Raw genomic sequence first — 19,695 nt, forward strand, 5'->3', positions numbered from 1 at the left:
AATCAGAGAGCAAAGGCAAAGGGTACTGGAATTTGACAGTGATCTTATTGAGAAGGCGATAATCTATACAGGGCCTCAAGGAGCCATCCTTCTTGGCAACAAAAAAGAACCCCGCTCCCAACAGTGACGAAGACGGGCGAATATGCCCCTTCTCCAAGGACTCCTTTACATAACTCTGCATAGTGGCATGCTCTGGCACAGACAGATTGAAAAGTCGGCCCTTAGGGAACTTACAGCCAGGAATCAAATTAATAGCGCAATCACAGTCCCTATGAGGAGGCAGGGGACTGGATTTGGGCTCCTCAAATATACCCTGGAAATCCGACAAAAACTCAGGAACTTCAGAAGAAGGGGACGAGGAAATTGACATCAGAGGAATGTCACTATGTATCCCCTGACAACCCCAACTAGTCACAGACATAGATTTCCAATCCAGCACTGGATTATGTACCTGTAACCATGGAAACCCCAGCACAACCACATCATGCAAATTATGCAACACCAAAAAGCGAATATTTTCCTGATGTGCTGGAGCCATGTTCATGGTTAACTGTGTCCAGTACTGAGGTTTATTCTTGGCCAATGGCGTAGCATCAATCCCCCTCAAGGGAATAGGGCTCTGCAAGGGCTCCAAGGAAAAACCACAGCGCTTGGCAAATTCTAGGTCCATTAAGTTCAGGGCAGCGCCACAATCCACAAATGCCATTACAGAAAAGGACGACAATGAGCAAATCAGGGTAATAGACAAGAGAAATTTAGACTGTACAGTACTGATGGTAAGCAACCTAGATACACCCAAGAACTAGCAGAACTTATCTTAAGCTGAAATGGACTGGCCAACAGAGTACTTCCAGGAGAGGACTGAATCCAACAGGAAAACATTGACAGCTGGCATCGACTACAGACTAGAGCCCAGTTAAATAACAAGGCCAGGGAACCGATTAGTGAAGGCAGCTGCTAAGTTCCACTCGAAACCACCAGAGGGAGCCCAAGAGCAGAACTCCCAAAAATACCATTCATAGCCACAGGATGGAGCCCAAGAACGGAATTCACAACAGTCCATATACCATCTTGTAAGGGCTCAGTGCTTCTTTCTGCTGAAATTATCACTTCTGCACAGTCTGCAGGATGTTTAAGGCTGTCTCACAAAATCTGTTTTACATATCATTATTACTATTATTTATTTTACATCTCAAGATTTTCAAGATACTCCAGTAACATTATCTATTCCCATGATAATTTCCTTACCTCCTTCATCTTGATAAGGAAGCAATCTATAAAATCCCTGGCACAGTTTGGATCCAATGTCTCCTGATGATCGTTCACTTTATCCTGTGCGAATGCTTTCAGAGCTTTTATATTTTGGTATAGTCTCTGATGTGGTCCTGGAAATTTATTAAGAAGTTGGGGGAAGGAGTTAAGTAGCTGTAAAAAAAGAGAAAAATCAGTACTCTGAAAACTTGCTGAAGACAACCAGATTATACCATCACCACCTATTTTGCATTTTTTTAGGTTGCTATAGTCCCAAAGATTTTTTGTTTGCAAAAATCTCCTCTTGTAATTACAACATTGGTATCAAAGTTGTGGACGAAATTTGGAACACACATTTGGATCACAAATTTGGTAGCAATGAGGGCTGTGCTTCACCCTCTAAGACATCATAGGAACACATATCTACCAACTAGCATATCTACCAACTAGCTAGTATATCTACCAACATCAAAAAAATCTTTTAACACAGCCCACTACATTGCTGTTTAGGTAATAACTGGTCAATGTTTAAGTATTTCAAGCTGGTTTTAGTACATTTTAATTTAATTACTACTTTTTTTTCATTATTTTGGTTTTAAATGTTACTGTTGTGGCTTTTTGTATTTGAATCCATGATTGGCTTTCGGTTGTTCAGTCTATTAGTGGTTATTTGTACTCTTTGCCATAATGTGTGACCAAGATATGATCAAAGACTGAAAATGCCAAAAACTCCCGTAAAAATCTCAGATCCCTTAAATATTCCTTGCATATGAAAGTTGTAAATGAGAAAATGCAGAAGAAAGTGGTTTACCTGTCCTGTTCTGGAGTTTATTGTAGAGAAAGTATCTTTTATTAAGGCAAGAAGTCTAAGAAATGTCTTGTCTTCATATTGAAAACGTTCACCATAAACAATGGAACATATCACGTTGGAAACCGCCAGGGTCAAAAAGTACGTTGGATCACAAGGTTGGCCTGCGATAAGGTTATAATAAACATATAAAGACATGTGCATCCGCTTTTTATCATAAAGTTAAAATTATGTGCCAGTTGACTACTTATTTTCTACTATCTATTTATTTCCTATTTCTTCTCTCTTTATAGTCTAAGATAGTCTAAGACCAGAAACAGACATACCATTGGTGCAACCTGTACAGTATATAGAGGTAAGGGTACTCCAAATTGGGCATTGTGATGAGCTATTTGGACTGCAAAGAGCCCATGAACTGTTCTTCCCCATGGGCCCTTTTCTGTCTGTGTCGACTCCTGGTGTAAAAGTTCAGTTTGTCTGATGGAGCTCTAATACCTCACATTGACTTATCCCTCTGGCTCCATCTTTACAAGTATTTACTCTTTCGATCCCCTGGTGCTGACTAGACTTCAATAGAGATGAACAGATATTTTGGAAATCAAATTTGCTGACTTTACTGAATTTTTCATAAAAATTTTGATTTCTGATTAATAAAGAGCTTACATGCTACAGAAGAGAGAGTGTCCCACCTATCATAAGAACTTACACTATACAGGAGAAAGAGAGGGGCCTGCTGACCATAGGAGTTTACACTCTAGAGGAGAGAGAAGATCCTGCTGATCATAAGAGCTTATACCCTACAGAAGTGAGAGGACCACACTGATCTTAAGAGCTTATATTCTACAAGAGAGAGACAGATGTCTCCGTTGACCATAGGAGCTTACAGTTACCAGAGAAAAAGAGAGAGGACCCCACTAATCATAACTGCTTGCACTCTACAGGAGAGATACTTACTCAGTGTCACTGGGGATGGATAACAATTCTGCCTTACAAATTATGCTCCACTGGGATCCACTAATCTGTGAAGAACTAGGTACTGACCACTACAGTACAAGGTATGATAGTCTGTTAGATAGCTGCAGGGCATCATCGGGAGGCCTGTGCAGCCCCACATAAAGATATTGACTGCTCTCTGATGCTTCCGCAGTGTGGGATATAGTGTTGGACAACTTTTTTTTGTGACCCGCAAATAGAATCTCAAAATGTTCAAATTCATATGAAACCACAAATTTCTGGATATTCTACTCAAACTTGGTCCTCCATGGATCGATCCGCTCATCTCTAAGTTTCAAGTGAGGTCATAATGTTTCTCAAAAGAACTGATGAGCACCATAGGTTTTGAAGAGTAAAGAAGACTAAAAACAAATTAGAAGACCGGAGGTGAAAGGCGGAAGTGATCCAGTGAAGACCTCTGTGGGGAGCTGCTGCATGAGGATAGCTAAAGAGTAAAAGAAGCATTACATTTCAATTTTTGAACTTATTCTGGACCATGAAGAGATTTAAACAAAATATAAATCAGAAGGCAACTATTTTGCTTGATTTGAGTGAATCAAATTTTAAAACAATTTCAGGTTGTAGCAAATATGATTTTTTTTGCGAATTCAGAAATTTGAAAATTTGATTTGCCTCAAATTGATTTGCTCATCTCTTTTCAATATCATTCTCAAAATCATGCATTTCTTCCAGAGGAAGTGTCTCTTGTTAGGTTTCTTCTTACTAACCTTTCATTTTGCTAAACTCATCTTTTAGGTACTGGGCTTCTTCTTGAATCCGTTCCTCAAGACTTCTTTTCCCCATTCCAAAATTTCTCAGGGTGGAGAGGGAAAAGCGACGGAGCTGCTTCCAGCGTTCTCCATTGCTTAAGATAATTCCTATTGAAAGAGGAGATTGAATATGTGAGAGGAACATCTATAGCCTGCAATCAAAGAATGGATGTCTAAGATATAATACTTACCAAAACTTTTAAACACAATTTCAACAGCAGGAACTCTCCCTCTTTGGCTGAAGATGTGAGCATTGTCTATTAACGCCTCCTTAACTGCATCACATCCGTGAAGTATGATCACTCTCCTGGGACCCAAATAAACAGTGAATACATCTCCATAAATTTTGGCAAGCTATAGCAAAGAAAGAAGACAATATGTATATTAAAGTCTTTCTATGTATAGAGTTTGTAAATTTTCACACTGGAGGCTTTGTTTTTTCTTGTACATATATCTCAATAGCTCATACCTATGGAATAAGCTTTGGATATTTGAGAACAGTTTATAAAAAAACATTTTTAAACATTTAGTCTTTAAGATGATGTACAAGTAAAGGACAGTTTCTCCAAAGCTACACTTCTGTTTCTTGAACTCTTTTTTTGCACTTATCACTATGCGGGGAATCAGTGCTTATGGCATTACCCAATAAAATCAACTAGTTTGGATTAATGTGAAGAGAGTGTAGTTTGGACATCACTACTTTGGTCTCATCTGATCAGAGCATCTTCTTCCCCATGCCATATAGGAGATGCAGTTAGCATATATTAGAAGGTGCATTACTCAGATGAGGCCAAAGTAGATCTTTTTGGCCTTAATTCAAAACTCTTTGTATGGTGGAAAACTAACACTGCATATCACCCTGAAAACACCATCCCCACCATTAAACATGGTGGGGGCAGCATCATGCTGCCGGGAGGCTTTTCTTCAGAGCAGCTGGCCACAGTTGATGGGGAAATGGATGGGGCTAAATACAGGGCAATCCTGGAGAAAAACCTGTTAGAGGCTGCAAAAGATTTGAGACTGAGGCATAGGTTCATCTTTTAGGAGGACAATGACCATAAACATCGGTCATACACAAGAAATGGCATTGTTCTCACCTTCATTAATGACTTGGGCAATTCTTTCATGTTCACTTGTAGCATATTTCCAAGAAAAGGCAGTGGAGTTGGTCCAGGGGGTAACCCCTTTCGCTTACTATTCTCTAACCACATGATGAGAAAAATTAGGCATGTGACGCAAAAAGTAAGTATCAGTGATCCAAATCCACCAAAATCCATTATTGCAGGCCAGCAGTAGTAAATGTCCCTAAAATACACAAAGTACAAAAAGTGAAATAGTTTATATTGATCAGAAGTCCCATAAAGTCATCATTGAGTTTGCCCTACAATTGTCCATATTCCTCCACCAATAAACCATTTATGAAAAAAACAGAAATTATATTTGTAAAGCTGCAACGGTCTGAGATGTTGAAGACTTGTTTTCAGCAGCAGATCATAGATTAGAAACCTTACCCCTAATGGATCACATAGCCAGAGGCAAAAACCTACAATTAATATGGTCCTTTGATCAACATATTTTGTAATTTACTGCAAAATTCATTAGAATTAAGCAGGATTACCAGGTCGTAATCATAAGGTGTTCAAAGCTTATGGTTAGAGGAGTTGTCTCAGTATAATGAATGGGGAAAATTGCAAAGTGCTTGTAAAATCAAGCAACTTTGCAATTTACTTGTTAAAAATCTGTACTTAAGAATGGCGGGATTTCTAGTCTTGCAGTTTACTGTTTATTGCTTAGTTTACAGACCACCTCTGCTGCCAGACTCCTAGAGCAGGATCATAGCGTTTTCAATCACTTTGCTTTGGAACTTGAATCTGAAAGTTCTTCACTGTCTCTGAGCACCTTCAAAGAAGGCAGCCTCTGCTTGCATCATCGAAAAGAACATAGTTTGTACCAACAGAATGACAGTGCCACTAGCTCTATCAAACAATCAGAAGAGTGCTACCCCTGGCAATCAGGAACCCGCCAACAGTGGAGCTGAGCACACCTGTTTAAGAACTTGAGACAACCTTTTAAGCAAAGAGATAGTGGAACATGAGAGATCTTGTTTCTTATAAAGAAATCACTTTTGTTAAAGACATGTTAGTTTGGAGGCGCTCTTTAATATTTTGCATTGCAACATTTTAGCTGTTACACACCTGTCCCAGATCTGGTCTTTGCTCCCCTCACCACAGTCCACGGACCTATTTTTTGCTCCACATAGGGCTTTGCAGGTGGCTTGGTGTACTCCATATAAGGGCCTATATAAAGCCAACCAAGACACAAACTGTGTCTTGGTATTAAGGTATTTAGTGTTTCTGAGTCCTATCTACCTGTGGTCTCCAGTACCTCTGCTACCTGCTTTCCAGTCTCCCCTCTGCTTGTGGCCTCCAGTGATTCAACTACCCATTTCCCATGTGTCTCACTTGTCTGTTTGACTGATGTCCATGGCCAACCTGGACCTTGGGCTTAGAGGATCGACCTCCACAGGAGCTCTAAAAAAGTAGTCTACTTTCTAGACGAATTTCAAAAATATCCTGAACTACTGTGTTTTCCCTGTTGCTTCTTATCATATAAATAGAGAGAAATAGGTGTGCACACAGTAGTGAAGGCAAGATGCAGATGAAAGGAAGTTATTAGCCCCTGGGACATCTAGGCAGTCAAATTCACCACACACTCTGATGTTGAAGCAATTTTTTTTTTTATTACGTGTAGATAAGTAAATATGCGACATATAACGATTCAACCCTATCGACGGATATTATATATGTGAGTCCAACTTCGTGGTTTACATTATCAAATACCCCTGCTGGCCCCTCTACATTGGTGAAATGACACATGTTAGAGATTGTATAGCAATCCACAACTCCAACATTCGCTGTGGCAAGACTTGGTTGTCTCTTCCCTTACACTTTTCTAAAGCTGGAGACACAATATTGCAACTATGTTTCCAGGTTCTGGAACAAGTCCCTAGACCTCGTCTGGTGGGCAATCACATTCAAATTCTCAAGCAAAGAGAGGCCTTCTGGATTCATAGGCTACAGGCTTTGGCCTCATTTTGTCCCTATGCTGTTCTATCTATTTACCTTGATCCTTATTTTCTTTGATTGCTGTAATAATATAGACCCATGTCTGAGAACTTATTACTATAACCATGTTGTGACATGCACACTATGTTTGCTGCTGCTACTCCAATGTATTCAACTGAGTCAACTATTTGGGTTTCTTTATTGTATATATATATTAATATTGTTTATTATCATTGTTTGTATATTTTCACTAACAGTATGCTCATTTCTTCCCCTCACCCCAGAGCATCTTTTGTGAACAAGACTTGGGACAGTGTCTAGACATTATATGTCGGATGAATAACTTGCTTGCTAGGGTGAAAAATTGTGACTGCCAAAATCTTACCATTAGTGATGGGCGAGCACTAAAATGCTCGGGTGCTCGTTGCTCGGGTCGAGATGTAACTGCATCGGGAGCTGTGGCAGTACCAGCAGGAGCTGGTGAAGTGACATATTAAAAAAAAATAAAAATTCCAGGTCGTGCAGACTCTTAGAGTCTCTTACAGTAACAGTAACGGGACTAAACTGGCGGCATTGCTTTGTTCAGTGGAGGACAACTGTATTGAGAGGCTGACACAGTGAGTAGGCCCAAGTAAGTAAGTAGGCTAAATGCAGTTCAAAATTGGTAACAGGACTAAACTGGTGGCATTGCTTTGTTCAGCGGAGGACAACTGTAATGAGAGGCTGACACAGTGAGTAGGCCCAAATAAGTAAGTAAGCTAAATGCAGTTCAAAATTGTTAATGGGACTAATCAGGCGGCATTGCTTTGTTCAGCGGAGGACAACTGTAAGGAGAGGCTGACACAGTGAGTAGGGCTAAATAAGTAAGTAGGCTAAATGAAGTTCAAAATTGGTAACAGGACTAAACTGGCGGCATTGCTTTGTTCAGCGGAGGACAACTGTAAGGAGCGGCAGACACAGTTAGTAGGCCCAAATAATTAAGTCGGCTAAATATCTGCCAAAAAATTGTTCATAAATAAACAGGTGGCATAGCTAGGTACAGGAGTTGGCTCCTCTGCTGAGTAGCAGACAGTGGTAGTAGGTGCAAAGTATTAACTGGTCTAAATGGAGGCCAGGGCCCCTGTATATTTTAACTATCATCTATCATTTCAACAAATTTGTATTTGCAGTGCCATTGAAGGATTTAACAGCACAGACTAAACAGTGGTGGAGCAGGGAGAGGTAAGTGTTGCAAGTGGTAGAGCACTGTTCGAGCTGGGGGGAACACTCTTTCGTGGGCGGCGGTACTGGCACAGGGCCCCTCATATTACGATGGCGTGTCTGACGTTGGTTGTGCACCACCACCATCAGAGACACTTCATTGTACTATGAGGGACCCTGTGCCAGTGCCGTCACCCAAAAGTGGGCACACCCACCTGTCCATGCAAACGGCACTCGCACGGGTGCTTGCGCCAGGTGGTGACCACAGCCCTGTGGGGGGTGTCAGCCCATTTAGGGAGGTATAAAAATGGCCTATGGTGGACATTCAGCAGCTGCAAATGGAGGAATTGAAGCATTCAGTAGGAGGAGGGCAAAAGCAATACATTTTTCAGGCAAGCTACGTGTCAGCAGGGGAAGGTGGGGCCAAATAATTTGAAATCCATGATTGGTTCATTTTAATGAAGGATAGATCATCGACATTTCGGGTAGCCAGACGTGTCCTTTTTTCGGTCAGTATTGAACCAGCAGCACTGAAGACTCTTTTGGATAGCACACTAGCAGCAGGGCAAGCGAGCTCCTGTAATGCGTATTCTGCCAATTCAGGCCAGGTGTCTCTTTTAGATGCCCAGTAATCAAAGGGGAATGACCTGTGAGGGAGAACATCGATGAGGGAGGAAAAGTAGTTCGTAACCATACTGGAAAAATGCTGTCTCCTGTCACCTTGAATCGATGCTGCAGTACCTGTCGTGTCAGCGGTCATTGCGAAATCACTCCACAACCTGGTCAGAAAACCCCTCTGTCCAACGCCACTTAGGATTTGTGCACCTCTAACACCTCTGCCATGTTGCCCCCTACGGCTCATGTGAGAACCATCACTGCCACTGTGTGCTGGGAATGCCTGAACCAAATGGTCTACAAGAGTTGCTTGTTTGGTAGCCAATATTTGCTCAAGGTTCTAATGTGGCATGATATTTTGTAATTTTCCTTTATATTGTGGATTCAGGAGGCAGGCCAACCAGTAATCGTCATCGGTCATCATTTTCATAATGCGGGGGTCCCTTTTTAGGATGCGCAAGGCATACTCAGCCATGTGGGCCAATGTTCCAGGTGTCAATTCACTGCTTGTGCTGGGTTGAGGAGCACTTTCTTGCAAATCAACATCACTTGTGTCCCGGAAAAACCCTATACCTGACATTACAATGCCACCAGTTTCTATTGCCCCCTGAGAAGCATCCTCCTCCCATAAATATTCATCCCCATCATCCTCCTCCTCTTCGTCCGCCACCTCGTCCAGGAGAGTTCCCTGAGCAGACAATGGCTGACTGTCATCAAGGCTTCTCTCCTCCTCGGCTGCAGACGCCTGCTCCTTAATGTGCATAAAATTTTGCATCAGCAGAGGCATTAGTGGGATGCTCATGCTTATGATGGCGTCGTCTGCACTTACCAGTCGTGTACATTCCTCAAAACACTGAAGGACTTGACTGAGGTATTGTAGCTTCGACTACTGCACACCAGACAACTCCATGTCTGACATCCAAGTGCCTGCCCGTGTATGTGTATCCTCCCACAAATAAATTACAGCACGCCTCTGTTCGCACAGCCTCTCAAGCATGTGCAGTGTGGAGTTCCACCTTGTTGCAACTTCAATTATTAGGCGGTGCTGGGGAAGATTCAGCGATCGCTGATGGTTCAGCATACAGCTGGAGTGTACGGGCGACCGGCGGATGTGCGAGCAAAGTCTTCGCACCTTCAGGAGCAGGACTGGTAACCCTGGATAATTTTTCAGGAAGCACTGCACCACCAGGTTCAAGGTGTGAGCCAGGCAAGGTATGTGTTTCAGTTCTGAAAGGGCTATGGCAGCCATAAAATTCCTTCCATTCTCACTGACTACCTTGCCTGCCTCAAGATGTACACTGCCCAGCCATGACTGAGTTTCTTGCTGCAAGTACTCGGCCAGTACTTCCGCGGTGTGTCTGTTGTTGCCCAAACACTTCATTTGTAAGACAGCCTGCTGACACTTACCACTAGCTGTTCGATAATTGGACACCTCGTGTGCAACACTGGCAGCTGCGGATGGTGTGGTCATGTGACTGCGCTCTGTGGATGAGCTTTCGCTTCTGGAGGAGGAGGAGGAGGGGTGGAGAACGCTTACAGCCAACTGTTTCCTAGACAATGGGCTAGGCAGAACGGTCCCACTATGGCTGTCCCCTGTGGACCATGCATCCACCACATTAACCCAGTGCGCTTTGATGGACACGTAACGTCCCAGGCCATGCCTACTGGTCCATGCATCTGTTGTGAGGTGCACCTTTCCACTGACTGATTACCTCAGTGCATGGACAATGCGGTCTTTGACATGCTGGTGGAGGGCTGAGATGGCTGTTCTCGCAAAGAAGTGCCAACTGGGTAGGTCATAGCATGGTACTGCGTAGGCCATCAGGTCTTTGAAAGCTTCGCTTTCAACCAACCGGTAGGGCATCATCTCTAGCGAGATTATTCTAGCAATGTGGGCGTTCAAACCCTGTATATGTGGATGAGAGGATGAGTACTTTCTTTTCCCATCAAGAGTCTCTTGTAGGGTGAGCTGGACTGGAGAGCTGCATATGGTGGAACTAGCAGTGGTGGTGGTGGTGGACATGGCGGATTGAGAGAGGGTTGGTGATGGTATTCTTGATGTTGGCCTACATAGAGTGTTTCCTACCAAAAGCCTTGTGATTCCCTGACTGCTTTGGCCTTGCGACGATTCCTCCACATTTGCTGCTGGTGGTGTCCTAACCGGTGGGCTTACAGTGAGGGAAGCAATGTAGCGTTGCTGACTACCTTCATTCTGAGCAGGTGCACCAACGGTACGGGACGTTTGGTAGTTAGTCCAGGCTTGCAACTGCATGCTGGTTAAATGTCTATGCATGCACGTTGTATTTACATTTTGAATATTCTTCCCTCTGCTAAAGGTCTTTCAGCATTTCTTACAGATAACTTTTGACTGATCATTCGGATCTTGGTTAAAAAATTGCCACACTGCACTCTTCATACTATCGAATACCTTTTCAGGCATTGCACGCTGTGCTACTTTCACCGGATGGCCACGCTGTCCTAAAACTGTTTTTGTTTTTGACACATGTTTTTGGCCTGATACGGGCCTGCCAGATGACAGCTGTTGCGATGTAGATGGCTGCTGCTGATCATCCTCCTCCGCTTCTGAGCTACTGGCAGCGGCACCCTCTTCCCCCAATGGCTGTCAATCTGGGTCAACAACTGGGTCATGTATCGCCTCCTCTTCAATGTCATGTGCACCTTCCTCTGTGTCACCGTGTAAGGTGCTATAGCGTTAGGGACTGGGCACCACTGCGAGGGCAATTTAGTGATCTGAGTCAATGGAACAGCATAGTAATCTAGCTGTGGCTGTGCATCTGTGCACTCCATGTCCGATTCATCTTGTAATGGGCAGTTAACAATTTCCCTTTCTAACCCAGGCACGGTATGTGTAAAGAGCTCCATGGTAACCTGTAGTGTTGCCTGATGCATCCTTAACTTTTGGTTTGGGTGAAGGACACAAGGAAAAGTCTTGTTCCTGACCGGGAGCATCCACTGACGACTCGCTGCTTTTATATTTGGAACGTTCTGAAGAGGAGGCGAAAGAGCTAGAGGCTGAGTCAGCAAGGAAAGCCAAAACTTTTTCCTGCTGCTCCGGCTTTAAAAGCGGTTTTCCTACTCCAAGATAAGGGAGCCTTCGAAGCCTTGTGTAGCCAGACGATGACACTGGCTTAACACCTCCAGCCTTAGGTGCTATTTTGCTTTTCCCACTACCACCAGATGCTCACCACCACCACCACCATCAGTACCAGCTGGCAATGACCGCCCACGGCCTCTTCCACCAGACTTCCTCATTTTTGGGAAAATTTTACCAAAATAACAACCATTATATGGTACTGTAAAACAAGGTAGAAGGTGTATATAAACTTGTTGAGAATTTAAATCTCCCTTTTTATTTTTGGGAGACTGCACCGCAACTCAGCCCAGTGTATAACACAACACAATGTAAGTGGCAGAACGTGGCTGGCTAAGATACGACAAACTAACAGAACTGACGTATATCCACTTTGTGACAATTTGAATCTCCCTTTTTTTGGGGGGAGACTGCACCGCAACTCAGGCCCAGTGTATAACACAACACAATGTAAGTGGCAGAACGTGGCTGGCTGATATATGACAAACTAACAGAACTGACGTATATCCACTTTGTGACAATTTGAATCTCCCTTTTTTGGGGGAGGAGACTGCACCGCAACTCAGGCCCAGTGTGTAACACAACACAATGTAAGTGGCAGAAAGTGGCTGGAAGACATATAAAAAAATCCAAGGACTGTAGTACAATTTCAATCTCCCTACAATGATCTCAGGACAAGTATGGCAGCAACAAAAAGGACTGCTGCACACAAAAGTGTGGACAAATAAACAAGATAACTGCAGAAAGGAGCAACAGGATTTTTGCTTTTAAAAAAGCAGTTGGTTTGCACAGCATGCAGCGTGCAGCGTGCAAACAGCAATGCAGCTATCAGGGAGCCTTATAAGGCAGCCTAATAAGCTACAGAGCTGATGCACAAAAAAATGGCCTCCACTGTCCCTGCAAAAAAAGTTGGTGTTGGACAGAGGAAATCGCGACAGCACAAGTGGTTTGGGGGTTAATCTTCCCTCCCTAACTATATCCCTTCTTCTGACGAAGCTGCAACAATCTCTCCCTATGCTAAGATCGGCAGAAGTAAGATGGCGGTCGGCGTGCATGCCCCTTTATACCCCCTGTGATGCCACAGAAAGCAAGCCAATCACTGTCTTGCCCTTCTCTAAGATGGTGGGGACGAGACCTATGTCATCACACTGCCCAAACTCTGCGTCCTCCTTCATTGTCTGAGAAATGGCGCTGAACGCGTCATACGAAACGCGACTTTGGCGCAAAGATCGCCGACCTCATGGCTGATCCCACACTAGGATTGGGTCGGATTTCATAAAACCCGACTTTGCCTAAAGTCGGCGATTTTTTAATTTGTCCGATCCGTTTCTCTCAACCCTACTGATCAGTCCAAATTGTATCTACAGCGGCATGCTATTCCATCTGGTTTGCGTTTAGTTGGACCATCATTTATTTTTCAAAAGAACAATGACCCCAAACACACCTCCAGGCTGTGTAAGGGCTATTTGACCAAGAAGAAGAGTGATGGGGTGCTACGCCAGGTGACCTGGCCTCCACAGTCACCAGACCTGAACCCAATAAAGATGGTTTGGGGTGAGCTGGACAGCAGAGTGAAGGCAAAAGGGCCAACAAGTGCTAAGCATCTCTGGGAACTCCTTCAAGATTGTTGGAAGACTATTCCCGGTGACTACCTATTGATTCTCATCAAGAGAATGCCAAGAGTGTGCAAAGCAGTCATCAAAGCAAAAGGTGGCTACTTTGAAGAGCCTAGAATATTAGACATATTTTTAGTTGTTTCGCACTTTTTTGTTAAGTATATAATTCCACATGTGTTAATTCATAGTTTTAATGCCTTCAGTGTGGATATACAATTTTCATAGTCATGAAAATACAGAAAAATCTTTAAATGAGAAGGTGTGTTCAAAATTTTGGTCTGTACTGTATGTAGTATATATGTTGTATGTATTGTGAGGCAGTGACCCCTGGTACAGCTAGGGGGTGCTGTATGTGCTCTGCAGAATGTGCATGGAAGCGTAGTGAGGCCATGAGGGTGTACTACAGACAGGTGTGGCTGTAATTAGAATAGTGAAGCAGTGACTGATTAAAAAGCCCTGTATTAGTGGGGGAGGTGTGTCAGTGTGTTCTTGGAAGCAGACAGGGCAGTTGTCTGCAGAGCTCTCTCTGTGTGGAGTAACTCAGAGGCTAAAGGAACCAGAGATACTGACACCCTGCGTCTTGGGCTGTCTTACGTGTACCCAGCTGCACTCCAGAGGATAAAGAGTGCAGTGCACTGAGTGAGTACAGAGACTTGTTACCAGCGTGCGGTCACCTAGGGAAACTGGACAGAAGGAAGTTCGGCCTGTGTATTGACTGCGTCATATAGCCATGCATTATTAATGGACTGTATGAAGAAGCCGTATACTATATTGACTGTGTGAAGTAACACAATAAAAGAACGTTTTGTTTGAACTTGTCTGGGTCACTGCCGTGTCACTGTGTATGGTCATACCGCTGCATCACATATGGTGGAGAATGCGGGCAGTGAACTAAGACATACCCAAAGCGTTCTGCATGTCAGTGATTAAGCCTGCAAAGCTACAGTTTAAGCCAGCTGATAAAATGGAGGAACTTTTGAAGCAGATTGCCCGCTCACAGCAGCAGCAGCAAGAGGTGCTGCAGTTACAGTGGCAACAGTTGGAGCTACAAAAGCAGCAACAGCAGCAGACTACTGAATTGTTGATGCAGCAGTTTGCTGCTATGTGAGAGGCAGGTCCACCAGGGACAGCATTCTGGTCTGAGCCTCGGTACAAGGTCCGGCTGGCGCTGAGGAAGATGGAGCCTGAGGACGACATGGAGGCTTTTCTCACCATCTTTGAACGTACTGCGGAGAGGGAGAGCTTGCCAGTGACTCAGTGAGCTGAGGTGGTGTACAATTTCCAGACGGGAGATGCCCAGAAAGCCTTCATAGACCTCAGTCGGGATGATGCCCTGGACTATGGGAAGCTGAAAGGTGAGATGCTTGCTAGACTGGGGGTTAATACATATGTACGGGCCCAACGGGTGTTCCAGTGGTCCTTTTCTGAGACGCGCCCTGCCCGATCTCAGGCGCATGACTTGCTGCAACTGGTTAAAAAATGGCTTCAGCCTGAGACATTAACCCTGTTCCAGATGGTAGAGAGGGTGCTGGTTGACCACCTGGTGAGGGCTCTTCCAGCAGCCACACAGCATTGGGTGGGACAAGGGGACCCAGGCACTCTGGATGAAGTGGTGGGACTGGTAGAGCAATATACAGCCACTCAGGACTTTATACGGGACACTGCTCCATTTCGGATGTCACGTAAGGTTTCCCCAGCCCAGGAGCCGGGAAAAACTAAATTGACTCCTGGGCACAGTCAGGCCACAGCGATCAGGTGTTGGCGCTGCCGAGGGCCTGGCCATGTGGCTGCCAACTGCCCGTTGGTGTCTGAACCCATGAACTGCAGTTATGGTTGCCGTATTTCTATGTATGCTCAGCCAGTCGGTACCACCACTACAGGCACCATCGATAGCAAACCCCAGCTGTGCCAGGTACTTGTGAATGGGTACCAAACAGAGGTGTTTCTGGACTCAGGGAGCATAGTGACTTTGGTTTATGAGTCCCTTGTTGCCGGTGACAACCCCAAAGGACCGAAAGTGGAGGTGATGGGTATCCACGGGGAAATCTGGGAGTACCCGACCAATGAGGTAAATTTTTCCACACCATTTGGGGACATTAAACATGTGGTGGGAGTGGTGAAGACGCTTCCATATGGGGCTGTGTTGGGGAGAGATTTGCCCCTGTTTTGGTCCCTGTGGGAGACCAGGGTCAACCCTCTCAAGGAAAGTGTTATTTTGGGCGTAGAACTCGAAGTTCCTAAGATGTATGCCACAGGGGTCGCCAATTTAGGATTAGAGTGTAATCTCGATAGGCTCCCTCTAGAGGTTGTGGCAGTAGAGGTCGCGGGTACCCCATTGAATCCTGAACTGGAGGTGTTCCCTGGTAAGTTTGGGACAGCTCAGATCCAGGGTCCCTTTCGGAGACGCAGATATAAAAGACGCAGGTAGAAGAGCAGAGCGTGTATGTTCGCAGAGGCGACTGGGGATGTGCGCATGAGGAACCCTCTGGCATCGGCCAAGGATGGGGCCTGGGGTCAGGGTAAATTAGAGAGAGCGCTTGCTAGACAGCAGTGTCGGGAGGCTCAGGTTCGGGTGCGGTGTAGTACAGATATATGCTCAGAGTTGCCAGCGCAGTCCGTGGCGTTTCAGCGTGATATAGTCTCTGAGGCACAGGTAAGGGTACAGAGGAAGTGGTACCAGGGGCAGATACTTAGGTGACAGGATGACCTGTGGGGTTAGTGAACCTAAAGTAAACAAAGTAAAGACCACCCAAAACTGGCCCAAATCTGCGGTTAATCAGAAAAGAGGGTTTGGCTTCTGCAATGGTGATCAAGGTGGGTGGTCTCATAATGAAATATGGAGGAGAAACGCAAAGGAGAGGGATGCGTGCGTTGATCGATGGTTCCGGTCCCTACTTTGGTTTCTTAATGTAGTGAGCGGGGATGTCAGGGGGGCATACCGATGCCCTGTCTTTCGCCCTTACGGGGTAACAAATGTTCAACCCCACAGGTATGAACAGGGGGGGAGGATATGTGAGGCAGTGACCCCTGGTACAGCTAGGGGGTGCTGTATGTGCTCTGCAGAATGTGCATGGAAGTGTAGTGAGGTCATGAGGGTGTACTACAGACACAGGTGTGGCTGTAATTAGAATAGTGAAGCAGTGACTGATTAAAAAGCCCTGTAGTAGTGGGGGAGGTGTGTCAGTGTGTTCTTGGAAGCAGACAGGGCAGTTGTCTGCAGAGCTCTCTCTGTGTGGAGTAACTCAGAGGCTAAAGGAACCAGAGAAACTGACACCCTGCGTCTTGGGCTGTCTTACGTGTACCCGGCTGCACTCCAGAGGATAAAGAGTGCAGTGCGCTGAGTGAATACAGAGATTTGTTACCGGCGTCCGGTCACCCAGGGAAACTGGACAGAAGGAAGTTTGGCTTGTGTATTGACTGCGTCATATAGCCATGCATTATTAATGGACTGTATGAAGAAGCCGTATACTATATTGACTATGTGAAGTAACACAATAAAAGAACGTTTTGTTTGAACTTGTCTGGGTCACTGCCATTTCACTGTGTATGGTCATACGGCTGCATCACGGTATGTATGTAGTATGTATGTTGTATGTATGTTGTATGTATGTAGTATGTATGTTGTATGTATGTTGTATGTATGTGGTATGTTGTATGTATGTATATAGTATGTATGTAGTATGTTGTATGTATGTTGTATGTATGTTGTATGCATGTATGTTGTATGTATGTAGTATATAGTATGTTGTATGTATGTTGTATGTATGTAGTATATATGTATGTAGTATGCTGTATGTATCTATGTAGTATGTATGTAGTATGTTGTATGTATGCTGTATGTATGTATGTAGTATGTTGTATGTATATATGTAGTATGTATGTAGTATGTTATATGTATGTAGTATGTATGTCGTATGTATGTTGAATGTATGTAGTATGCAGTAATTATGTTTGTGTTTGTTTTTTTACATTCAACACATTAGCTGAATGATGGGACTACTACTGTCCCATCATTGGCTAATGTGTCAATTACTGCCATTGTAGCAGGCATAGCCCGATGGGACTTGTAGTCCCATCAGATGATGCCTGCACACAAACACAAAGACCCCCGAGAGGCCCGTACAGACCCCCGGCAGGCCGCACAGACCCCCGGCAGGCCCATATAGACCCCCAGCAGGCCACACAGACCTCCGAGAGGCCCGTACAGACCCCCGGCAGGCTGCACAGACCCCCAGCAGGCCGCACAGATACCCGAGAGGCCCGTACAGACCCCCAGCAGGCCGCACAGACCCCAGGCAGGCCACACAGACCCCCGAGAGGCCCATACAGACTCCTGGCAGGCCTGCACAGACCCCCACAGTCCCACACAGACACACAGTCTTCGCCCACGCACCGCCCACACTCTTCCCCCCTCCGGAACTGGATGTACAAGGAAAGAAAGGGTTTATTTTCATTCCGATAACTGTGTCCCATTGGCTTGCATTGGTTTCCGGTATCGGTATCGACGATATCCGATATTTTTTGGATATCGGCCGATCCAATCCGATCCCGATATTTCCCGATATCGGAAGGTATGTATCAACACTAATAAGCAAAGCCATCTGGTTTCATTTACGAAGGAGGGACTCTTAGTCACAGAGCCTATATTTACTGGTGCATCAGGCGGCATTAATCTTCTTAAAAGGCCATTATGAAACAGTGGGTCTCCTAAGCTGTTGTAGCCTATGCTGTGAGTGGATGGGCTGCCAAGAATTACGATGCACCTCAATACACCTGTCATAAGATGTCCAGGGGGGACTCCTGAAAAAGTGTTGCATTGAATTCAAGGCCAGCCCTGCTACCAATTCATATGCACAGCAATAAGCCTTTGAACCCACAAAGCGCATGAAAATCCACTTCACAATATGCATTTTGTACTCCATACTCCTTTGTTTTATACATTGGCAGGAAGGCGAGCCCTGCTGCATAGTCATATGCACCCCATTAGGCCTTGGAACCCACATACTGGATGGGCCCAGGAAAATTCACTTCACAATATGCATTTTTTGCTCTATACTCCTTTTTTTATACATTTGCAGGAAGGCGAGCGCTGCTACATAGTCATATGCACTAGGGTTGAGCGAAACGGATCGTTCATTTTCATTAGTCGCCGACTTTTGGCAAAGTCTGCGTCTCATGAAACCCGACCTGATCCCTGTGTGGGGTCGGCCATGCGGTACGCGACTTTCGCGCCAAAGTCGCGTTTCAATGACGCTAAAAGCGCCATTTCTCAGCCAATGAAGGTGGACGCAGAGTGTGGGCAGCGTGATGACATAGATCTCAGTCCCCACCATCTTAGAGAAGGGCATTGCAGTGATTGGCTTGCTTTCTGCGGCGTCACAGGGGCTATAAAGAGGCGTTCCCGCCGAACGCCATCTTACTGCTGATGATCTGAGCATAGGGAGAGGTGCCGCTTCGTCAGAAGCAGGGATAGTGTTTTGCAGGGTACATTCACCCCCAAACCGCTTGTGCTGTAGCGATTTCCACTGTCCAACACCACCTTTTGTTTGCAGGGATAGTGGAAGCTAAATTTTTTTTACCTCAGCGCTGTAGCTCATTAGGCTGCCCTAGAAGGCTCCCTGTTGTGAGTTTGGTTTTTGGGCTCCCCCGGTGGTCACTGGTGGTACTGGACTTGTGTGCTTCACTTTCTCTGTTCATCTGTTTCCATCAGGATATGGGTGTATCCTATTTAGCCTTGCTGCTCAATTATTCTAGTGCCGGCCATCAATGTAACCAGAGCCTTTCTGTTGCATGTTCCTGCTTCTAGACTGCTATCAGCTAAGTTGGACTCTTAGTCCTAAGTTTGTTTTGCATTTTTGTTCCAGTTCACAGTTATGTTATTTTTCTGTAGCTGGAAGCTCTTGTGGGCCGAAATTGCCACTCCGGTGTCATGAGTTGACACAGGAGTCTTAAAGTAATTTCGGGATGGTATTTTAATAGGGTTTTCAGCTGACCGTGAAGTTCCCTATTGTATCTTCTTGCTATCTAGTAAGCGGACCTCGCTTTGCTGAACCTACCTTCATACTGCGTATGTCTTTTCCTCTGAACTCACCGTCAATATATGTGGGGGGCTTCTGTCTCCTTTTTGGGGGAATTTTCCTAGAGGTAAGCCAGGTCTGTCTTTTCCTCTATTAGGGTTAGTTAGTCCTCCGGCTGGCGCTAGGCGTCTAGGGATAAAACGTAGGTACGCCACCCGGCCACTGTTAGTTGTGTGGTAGGTTTAGCT

At 45.0% G+C, this 19,695-nt stretch overlaps 1 protein-coding gene across 1 annotated transcript in view; it reads right to left on the reverse strand.

Moving 5' to 3' along the window:
* The window catches only part of LOC143805885 (cytochrome P450 2C8-like), a 106,547-nt gene that overhangs the window by 19,962 nt on the left and 66,890 nt on the right, over nucleotides 1-19,695 (reverse strand). Inside the window, exons 2-6 of the mRNA XM_077285628.1 lie at nucleotides 4,920-5,127; nucleotides 4,014-4,176; nucleotides 3,781-3,930; nucleotides 2,063-2,223; nucleotides 1,249-1,425 (exon numbers count right to left, since the gene is read on the reverse strand). Coding sequence (XP_077141743.1) covers nucleotides 1,249-1,425; nucleotides 2,063-2,223; nucleotides 3,781-3,930; nucleotides 4,014-4,176; nucleotides 4,920-5,099 — 831 coding nt within the window. The 5' untranslated portion in view covers nucleotides 5,100-5,127. The remainder of the gene's footprint in view (nucleotides 1-1,248; nucleotides 1,426-2,062; nucleotides 2,224-3,780; nucleotides 3,931-4,013; nucleotides 4,177-4,919; nucleotides 5,128-19,695) is intronic.

Source organism: Ranitomeya variabilis, chromosome 2 (assembly GCF_051348905.1).
Source record: "Ranitomeya variabilis isolate aRanVar5 chromosome 2, aRanVar5.hap1, whole genome shotgun sequence".
NCBI classification, from domain to species: domain Eukaryota; kingdom Metazoa; phylum Chordata; class Amphibia; order Anura; family Dendrobatidae; genus Ranitomeya; species Ranitomeya variabilis.